The following is a 10,480-nucleotide window of genomic DNA, read 5'->3' on the forward strand; positions in this document are numbered from 1 at the left end:
ATCAAAGCCCGCTCAATCTTCACGGGTCCTCACACTCGCGCAAACGGCGGTTAAAGATTAAGTTAACTGGAGTCTGACACTGAACCGCCTTTTTGTTTTGTCCAAACCCGCGAAATCGGAGAGCTCCGAACCGTCGTCTGATCATCCAAACGACGTCGTCGTACCTAAAGCCCAAACCCCTAATTTTTCGAATTCGTTCTCGCAGTTAAGCTACGGAGCATTTCAATTCGCCAATACATTTTCCTTGTCTCTGTTTGTTTGCCGAGAAAGTGCGGGAAAATTGAAGAAGGTAACAATTTTTCGTTTTCTGTAAGTTAAATGATTGGAAATTGTCGTCGTTGTAGGTCTCGATGAGGGGCGTAAAGCCGTTGCCGGAGGCGGTGCGTAGCTCGATGCGCTCTGGAGTTGTTCTGCACGAGCTGACTAGCTTTGTGGAGGAGCTGATTTTTAATAGCTTGTATGCCGGCGCAACGAAGGTAATTGCTTTATGCCATTTAAAGGTGTAATTAAGTCGTTTCAAGTAGTAACGATGGCAAAAAAGTTAATTAGCTTCACAACTGTTTGTTTATGGTCTCAGGTATCGGTTTTCGTAGGTGTTGGGACATGCTATGTAAAAGTAGCGGATGATGGTCAGTGCTGATCTTCCTCTTTCGGTTATAATCTAAAGAATGTTAGGTTTTGGGTGTTGTTCATAACAGCATCTCTATTTTTCATAGGGATGCAAATGTTTGTATCTTGGTTGGAATGGATGATAACAGGAAGGATGTGGGTACTACAGGTACCGACCTATTACTGTTCCTATTGTCTTCATTTAAGCTTGTCAAACTTTCTAACGTTGCATCTTTGTTTATGGAAATGATTTCATTGAAGGTTATCAACCATGAGCACTTTGACGGGTTCTGTTACGTTACCCGGGATAAATGCTTATTGGCGTTTTCCCTGGATAATTCCACCTACATTAAGAATTTGATTAATCACTTGGTTGTCGTTGTAGTTGTTGTTCGTGATCTGTTCTACAATCAACCAGTTCGGAGGAAGTACATGCAATCCAGGTCCCAGTCCTGAACCATTTTGTTTTCTTTATGTGGTTTATATAAGATTTTTTTCAGCTGCCTTAAACATGATAGTGCAATGAAATAAACTGACTTGATCTGACTTTTGATTTCCATTACAAACTGGAAGCCCCAAGAAAGTATTGCACTGTGTCAATAAATGTGTACATCGGATCGCCCTTGTGCACTCAAATGTTTCCTTCAAAGTTGTAGACATTGAAAGGTTTCTTCTAAACACATTTTCTTGTTGAAAAATGTACGGTTGTTGTTATTTATTTCTTTGTTTATTAACTTACTTACTCCACTACGTATGTAGTGAGGATGAGCTTCTTCGTACAACTCCTTCTCCCTCTCCCTTGATACTATTGAAAAGGACTTTTGGGACTGGGGTCTCCAATGCTCTTCATGAATTGAACATAAGTGATGGCAGATTAGAGCTTTCTGGATACATATCTACTCCTTGCAATAACCTTGCTGATAAGGTAGATTTATATGAATGATGCAGATTATTTTGTACTTTTTTAAATATTAGTATCCTTGTTTCTTATTCTTGAAACATCTATTTTTCAGGCCTTCTAGTATGTCTGTATCCATGTCCATATTTTGGAGAATATTTACCAAGTTATAGAAGGAGTGTGTTAGGTCTGAGATGAGTTATATTTTGTTCTTGATCTTGACGCTGGCAGATATTAACTCACGGTTCGTTTGCAAAGGGCCAATTCATAAATTGCTTAATCAGCTGGCCAATAGTTTTGAATTCTGGGATCCAGGGAAGGCTATTGATGGGTCTAAAAATAGGAAGCAAAGTAGGCCTAAGGTATTCACAGCTTATGTTTTGAATTTAAGCTGTCCCCGAACTTTCTATGATTTAACCTTTGAATCATCAAAGACATATGTGGAGTTTAAGGTAACTTTCCTTTTTTACTGTGAGTTGTGATCTATGTATCATATACGATCTGCTGAATGTTTATGCTTCTTGTTCTTCTCTCACTTTGGCCAGGATTGGGTTCTGTACTCACCTTTATTGATAATGCCATTAAGAACTTCTGGACGAAAAAATGCCTGATGGTACACCTTTACCCCTGGCTTGTTTCTGAGAGCTTCTTTCACTTTTGTTGGTGTGAAGACATATTAATGGAACATTATTTTGGTATAATGTTTTTTTTTTTTAAAGCGTATTAACCTCTAGGATATTTCTAGGGAATCTGGTTGTCATGGAGCTGATATTTTAGAAGAAAATCAAATGCGGAAGAAAGGTGGCAACATTAAATCTGCAGATGAAAGTAAGGAACAGAATTTTTTTTCCCATTTTCATTAGACACTGTGAAATGAATATGAGTCCTATCTTTTAGTTTCTTCAATTCATTTTTGTGCTATGGAATTAAAAGATGTTACTTTGGTTCAGTTTTTCCTTGGCTCATATCCTTTCTCTTGCTAGATTTACTTGATGGAGATTTGTCAGAACTCTCTAAGTTCGGGAAAAGTTGTCAGGCTTCTCCCGACCTTATGGATATGTTAATTCAAGAAGACAACCATACATCTCAGAAGAGATACGTCAGAAAGCCATTTGAATATACTGAAGCCTTCAATTTCCAAGGGCAATATGTTGGGATTGAATTTAGTTCTCATACTGCATATTCTTTTCAATCACGGGATGATACTCTAGACAAATGCATGGTAACAACAACTCAAAAGAAGGAAGACCATTTTTGGAAGTCAGATATCAAACGTTTCTCTGGTGAAGATTATATCCTTGAGAATAGATCCCGTGGTGGAGAAAGATCCAGTAATGTGGAGGACAATATCTTTAGCTCAGAATGGCAAGATGAACCCTTTAAAGTTGATTCCAGTGTTGGCATTGATTCAGCAACTAGTAGAGTATCTTATGATCATCATGAATTTGATAGCGATGTAGAGTATTTAGTACAGCCGTTCCTCAAGAATTGTTCCTCAAAAGAAAGGTTTCTATGTGAGAGGGATTTGTGTGTGGATGATGGATCCAGATATCAAAATGATGGCTTTGGGAACAAGAGAAGGCGGGGCGGATCTTATAACTGTGTACAAATTCCAGAAATTGATGGCAGCAAGGGTTTTGATTTCTTTTCAAGGACTTTGTGGCCAGAAAAGGAATCTACCGCTCAGCCCTTGACCAGAGTTGTAACAAAATTTGACCTGCCTACAGAGTTCGATTCTTCGTCAAGACCTTTAATAAAGTCGCTCCCACACTATGAGGAGCTGTTTTATGAAGAAGGTTCAGTTATTGATGTAGAGAACCTTGGTTCCTGCCAAAAGACCTTAAATAATGATTGGTGCTCTTTGACCTCCCTATCCCAAAACACCTATTTGGATTTTGAACCTATCTCTGATATTAATGCAGTTTAATGGCATTATAGATATGTTAAAAGGGCAACTAATAAGTATTTTGTGGATAGTGAAGAAAAGAACTGCACATTTAGTTATGATATAATATCAAAGAGGTCCTGCTGAGAGCACTGCACTACATATAAAGACCATGGACTGGATGTTAGTGATTATTTAGATTCTGGAAAATTCTTTCAACTGCACAACTTAGATGGTGAGTTTTCTCTTGAATGCCCAGATATATTAGCTGATGAGACGGATTGGTCATGTTTGCATCCGTGCAGCAAAGATAACAAGGGTACTGACTTGTATAAAATACAAAAACATAAGTTTAGAGTTCAAGATTGTCTACAAAATCAATCTTCCATAGGAAGATTGAGAAGAAGCCATTCTGCTCCACCATTTTATAGAAGCCAGAGGAGGTACTTTACATTAAGTCATCCTTTGACAACAACAGCCAGCAAACCTGATGCACAAACCTTTCGTGATGCACCTACTTATCCAGGTATTATCATGTGATTTTCCCTTTAAGCCTCTGCAGCTGATATCGATTCAGACTAGCTAATACACCTTTTTGTGCAGAAGTTAGCAAGATGAAGGATCTCCATCAACCTTCTGGTGGTTACCATCTAAATTTGAAGCCAAGTTCTGTTGAGGAGTTCCCACTAGACACCAGGTACTTGAACTTCAATTATTTTCCTGTCACATCATATTTTCTTTTAATTTATTGACTTTATCCTCTCAACTGTCAAATTTTCTTTCAGGGCAGATATTGAGAAATCTCAAGATATAGAGGTTGGTGTAAACAAGAGTCACGAAGTTGAAATGTTTGAACAGTCCACATGTTCTGAGATTCAAGCTACTGCTCCAATTAAAGGTATCTTGTATGTTTTTTTTTCTTTTTTTTTTTTTGTTTTGAACAAACTATATTATCTACACTAAGGGGGAGGGGGTTTAGCAATAATGAGGTTCAAATTCGCCTTTGGTGAGAATTAAACCTAAGACCTCTCACTTACAAGTGAAGAGGAATACCACTTGACCGTAGTACTCAGCGGCCGTTATCTTGTATGTTTATTATGCACCAAGTGCAATCAGTACTTGAATGCTTATTATATAAAATTACTTCTGAGCCAAGATGGGATCATCGCTATAATTGCTTGCCACAAAAGTTTGCATCCACTTAATCAACTTGTAATTATAAATGTAATTTTGTATAATGCAGAACTCAAGTAAAACACAAGCTCTTCATGATCAAAACATACTCAATCTCTTCTGGATTCTTGCATCTCTCAGCTGACTCGTTAGTTCCTCAATCTATCAACAAGAACTGCCTCAGTGATTGCAGAGTTCTTCGGCAGGTGGATAAGAAATATATTGCAGTTATGGCCGGTACTACACTTGCTGTTATTGACCAGGTCCGTTTGTTGTGTATTTTTTTAGAGTGGTATTTAAGTTTTGGTTTGGGACTTGTGCTCTTCTGTAAGTCAGCACCAAGTTTCTTGTTAAATAAGGGGCACCTACACTTCACTTATAGATTACAGCAATAGGTATCTGATCACTTTCTTTACTTACCCAAAAGTGGCCTTCAGAGAGGAGGAAATAAACTTAGGATGTAAGTTTATATATGAAAATAAGAGAAAATTGTATGTCTTCAAAATAGATGCATAAGCGTAAATATGCAGTACATGCAGCTGTTCATAAAACATTGGCTACATTCATACTAAGTGTCACATGCACACGAGTGCAGCTGGAGTTCCAACTTTGACCGCAATTCTTTTCTACAGCATACTGCAGATGAAAGGATTCGGCTGGAGGAGTTGCATCAGAAGGTATTAGTATCTTTCCTGTTTAAACTGTTGGAAATGATGTTGCTAGTTTGGCTTACATGACTAGTTGGACTACCTAGGTGTTATCTGGAGAAGGAGAAGCAAAGGCAATTACTTTTCTGGATGTTGAACAAGAGTTGGTATGTAGTGTATCTGATGCTAAATGAAGTTTAATGGTTGCATTCCTTGACTCTTTGGTTCTTATAATCATAATCCAGGTGCTGCCAGAGATTGGCTACCAGTTACTGCATAACTATGCTAAACCAGTTGAAGGGTGGGGTTGGCTCTGCAACACACTTGCTGAAGGTTCAGGGTCCTTCAAGAGGTATTTTACGTCCCGGCATATTTCTTATTTAATAATAATTTATCATTTACAAAAGAGTATGATGTCCAGCATTATAAAGTTATGAATATAACACTAACTTGGTAGGCTTCTGCATTGCTAATTTGAGTGCCAATAGATAAACTCTACAAGAATATTGGGCTGCACCTAAGGATTTGAAATTCTTGTAATAGCAATCTTGAGTTTTCGGTTACACAATTGTGTTATGAATCGGCGTCTAATGTGCATGTACTAGTGTTTGATTTCACTGTTATGTATTCATCTATGAAATGTTGTTGCTTCTTTTACCTCATTTTGCTTTTCATGCTTGGTGTTACAAAAACATGATAAGTTAGACACTACTTACATGGTTCATTTATGAAATTGTATTGTATTTTCTGAGACATTATTATTTGTGTACCCTGAATTTTGGGATTTAACCATTTGGCAGGCATTTGAATCTCCTCCACAGGCAGCCAACAGCTGTCACACTTATTAGGGTGAAGAAGCACCCATCACTTCTCAATTATAACTCTTCCATTCACCTTTTTTATTAGTTCAAAGCATGTTGAACCAAGATCATTTACACATCTCGATTTCATTTGTTTAGTTCGAAGTAATGACGATATGAAACTGCCTCTCACACGTTCACGTTAAATGGGATGCAGGTGCCCTGCATCCTAGGTGTCAATTTATCTGACTCGGATGTTATGGAATTTCTTCAGCAGGTAATGTAAAGCGTGCCTTTAATTCTAGGACTTCTTTCCTCTCTTCTTGTGTTGAATTTCTTTATCATTCCCCAACTTTAGTTAACTAATGCCTGACACAGCTTTCTGCTCAATCTTCAGCTTGCTGGTACAGATGGATCATCCACAACGCCGCCATCAGTTCTTTGAATCCTAAATTCTAAAGCATGCAGAGGTAAATCTGAACCTCAAGGCTCTCCCTTGAGGCAAACTAGCCTTGTTCGAATATATGGACCTAAAGATTCTTAAACTTGGTGCCATTAAGGCCTTTCCACCGAGTGTATTTTCATTCAGAAACTGGAAAGTCAACCTTTGAGTTGGTATAATTATACTGACAAAATAACCTTTTACTGTTTTTACCTCTTTACACAGTGCATGCCTGATATCAAATTTCCAGACAAGTTTTTCTTGCATATGAATTTAGTGCTTGTATATAAATAATTATTTATTTATATAATTTCCTTCTCTTGTTAGGTGCAATTATGTTTGGGGATTCCTTGCTTCCTTCCAGAGTGTAACCTCATCGTTGAAGAGCTAAAGCAGACTTCTCTATGTTTCCAAGTAAGTGATCTTTAGAGGCTAAGAGACAGCTTATGGATGTGAGTGTGAATTTGTAGTGCCTGGGAGAGGCCTTTATGTTGGCTTATCGAAAAACTATGAAAAATTTGTTTTTCAGTGTGCTCATGGTCGACCAACAACTGCCCCACTTGTCAACTTGGAGGCGTTGCATAAGCAAATAGCTAAGATTGCATCGTTGAATGATGACGCAGATCATTTGTGGCATGGTTTATGTCGAGATGAACTTAGTCTTGAACGTGCAGAAAGACGATTAAACTTGGCTAGCAGGTAGAGTGATGTCGATCCAATTTTGGTCCAGAGTCATACTGCCCGGTCCTGCCTGTTCGGAATTGACACATTCAAGTTGTAAATTTGTTCGCATTCTTTATACCTAGTGTAAAGCATGCTCAAAAATTGAAGCCCCATTAAAGAAAAACAATGATCGAGCTTTTTCATCAGAAGAATGATGATTCTGTTGTGTGAGCGCTTGATTGATCATGTAATTTGCTTTCTTCACATAATATCAATTAATTTTTAATTTTCTTTTAATCAGTCTGGTTTCTACGAAGGGCTACGACATTCTGTCATGTAATCTGCTGTCACCGGGGCTTGTGTTCCTTTGTATCTACATCACTCATTGTGCGAGTAAATTCCGAATTCCGGGTTTTCACGAAAACACATATTCATGATATCTGTGGGGCACCTGGGATTTTTAATCAACTTGTGGTTGGTCTAATCTTTGGTGTCAAGGTAGGCATTTGGTAAGCAACGATTTCAATCATCTCTCTTGAATAAAACTCAAATGTTATCTACCAATTTCGGAACTCATTTGGCTCCAAATATAACAAAGTAAGTGAGAAACAGGGCCAGGGAAGCAGAAGCGTAAACTCGAATAAAGAACGAGGACAAATTTTGAATTTACATTGATTTTGGCTACAATTAATTAAATCAGCAGATTGTACAATGTGATTTGTGTAACTGATTGCAACAGGAATCCCTTTGAATCTTGTTCGAATCAAAATTTTCTCCGTTCATCCTCCGAGTCGTATCAATGCGAACTCTAAACAACCAAGTGATCAAAGAGGATGCAATTAGCTCTGCAAATTATTCTGCGTTACTTGAGCAATGGAGGTTTCTAATGCACAATTGAATTGATCATCTCCATCAACCATCTTCCGTACATGTGTTTGAGCTTCCTTTAGTACCAGTGGCAGCGCACAAGGCCTTCCAGATGGGCACCAACATTTTCATAGGCGGACGCAAGTCCTGGAAAACAAAGTCAACTTTCAAAAGCCAAGTAATAAATATAAGATCGGCAGTTTCACCACATTTATGCCTCCTAATACCTTGCGCCAAGCAATAGCATGAATTGTACCTTAAAAACTAACACCAATTCTGCTTCCCCGTGCACAATCAAAGACAGGCTCCAGTAACATGTAACTGGAGTCACACATTCTAGTAGCACAGGTTTCAAAATCTTGTCCATAGGAACGAACCGGCGAATAACCTTTCCACTATAAGAGTAAAACGCGGAAGGAAAAGAAAAGAGACTATTGGAAAAACTGAAAAAGCACGGAACTTAATCAACAAGGAATACCCACAAAACAAAAATAGAAGCTACCTCGCATAGTGAGTTTCTAGTTGAACTCCAAAGGCTGGCATAATCACTACGGACTCTGTCATTAATACACTAAACAAGGTGAGCACATGAAGGTGAACTAACACAGGATGTACCAATTCAGAGGACAAAAAGTACCATCACTTGGGTGCTCACCTTTCTCAACACTCTTCTGAAGCAACTTTACAAGGAATGCATTTAAAAGGAGACTCCATAAAACGATGACGACTGATTTCTCCTGTTATTCATATCATCGTTATGTTAAGTTCCTGAGTTATGATGGATTTATAGATAACCAATAACAAAGAAAACAGACATAAAATTAAGAACAAAATTATTATCACGAACAAGTTTCATCATCAATAAACCAATCCGAAATCCTACAATGGTGAATGGCAACTAAAAGTCTCTAACCAAACTAAACTCAAGTTCCTAATATCCTAGTTAAGCTTGGAGCCTTGGATGTTGGCCTAATAAGTTGGTAGACATAAATTAAGAGGATAAAAGGCGTACCTTAACCAAGAAAAGATAGAAGGCGGTAGCTAGAATAACCAGAGAAAAGAAGTATCTGAAGAAACCCTTTGCACCACTCTTTTTCACAATGATGTGGTGCACGTCAACTGCTTCACAAGGCCACTTACAGTCATGTAAATACGTATATTTCGAACTAGTTATAGATGAACGCATATTCCCCCAAACTAATGATTCATATAATCGCCCCTTTATAGCTTCATCTGCATATTCACAAAAGAAACAATTACTAATATTGCAGGGTTGGAAGAAAACTTTTTCAGGATAATTGTGTCATTCAGCGAAGCACTTGTTACAAACAATATTCTAAAAATTACTCTAATATACAGCGAGGGTGATTCAAACTAGGTTGCAACGGGGCAGGCACGATGTCCAACTGACCTAACTCACAACTGCATCTTTCAGTGAAGCTTAATTTAACATGAAAGGGTTTGTTTATTTCACACTGTAAAGCTCACACCTTTAAAACAATGGCTTAGCTACATTTTCGAAATCAAACAATTTGAAAGCATTTCCAACAAATACATTGCTGGATTTTTGCCCAAATTTTCCATGAAACAATTAAAAACCTACAAAGATAAACCCTATTTTCACAAATTGGTAAAAATAAAAGCTTGGCGATTTCTGTGGATTAGGTACTGCATTGACATTGGCCAACACAATGCCGAATCCATGGCAATTACGGTTTGAAGTTTGCACTGAATTGGGAATTTTTTATATGCCCGAAATCAACTTACCCGAGACGAAGTCCTCTTTCAGCCAGCAATGGCGATCGGAGCTAAGGCCTAGAAGCCTCTCAAATCCTCTTCCTCCTGCCCTTTTCTGCAAACCCTAATTGTGAAATCATGGAAGACGACGACTGCGATGCGCAGGTAGAAGTGATGCGTTCGATCAGAAGAGTGAGTCTGCTGAAAACCCTAATTTTCGAAAATTGATGGAGCTGGCGGAGCACTCAACCTTCGTACTTTCAGCTGCCAATTAGTGTAGAGAATACAAACCAACTGGGGAAGTTGTATGATGGTAAAGTTAATTAAACAAATTACTTTCATGGTAAAAATTAATTTAACCCATGGCTTATTAATTAAAATGTTATCTGAAACTACCATTTAGTCTCAATTTATCCTTTAAAACTGATTTTGTCTCACTTTGCCATATGAAATCTATATTTTAAACCTTTTTAGTCTCACTTCACCTCATCCCATTAAAGAAATGTTAAAATTAAAAATATATTAAACATTTCACTTTTTACACCCTGCATGAAATATGTAAGTTAATGTCGAAATTGTAATTAACCTATCGCAAATTAGAATATATGACTCAACAATTTGAAATTGCAAATTGTGCACATTTGCTTTAGATTTTTTTTGGGAGGGGGGGGGGGGGGGTTGCACAGGAAGTACTTTGGATAAGATAACTTAATGTCTTTTTTTAGGGAACTTTAACGAAAAACTCTAGTACTGTTCACT

The 10,480-nt window shown here is 37.8% G+C and overlaps 1 protein-coding gene and 1 pseudogene across 1 annotated transcript; one reads left to right on the forward strand and one right to left on the reverse strand.

The window, feature by feature from the left end:
• The first annotated feature begins 210 nt into the window (after window positions 1-210).
• Window positions 211-7,414, forward strand: LOC126602753 (DNA mismatch repair protein MLH3-like; annotated as a pseudogene).
• Window positions 7,415-7,736: 322 nt separating this feature from the next.
• LOC126604223 (uncharacterized) lies at window positions 7,737-10,016 on the reverse strand. Its single transcript, XM_050271379.1, has 6 exons — window positions 9,752-10,016; window positions 8,997-9,217; window positions 8,640-8,721; window positions 8,487-8,541; window positions 8,241-8,379; window positions 7,737-8,131 (listed from the first exon to the last, which is right to left on the reverse strand). The coding sequence occupies exons 2-6, from the start codon at window positions 9,168-9,170 to the stop codon at window positions 8,030-8,032; spliced, it is 552 nt and encodes a 183-aa protein (XP_050127336.1). The 5' UTR covers window positions 9,171-9,217; window positions 9,752-10,016; the 3' UTR covers window positions 7,737-8,029.
• Between the last annotated feature and the right edge of the window lie 464 nt (window positions 10,017-10,480).

Source organism: Malus sylvestris, chromosome 15 (genome assembly GCF_916048215.2).
Source record: "Malus sylvestris chromosome 15, drMalSylv7.2, whole genome shotgun sequence".
NCBI lineage: Eukaryota > Viridiplantae > Streptophyta > Magnoliopsida > Rosales > Rosaceae > Malus > Malus sylvestris.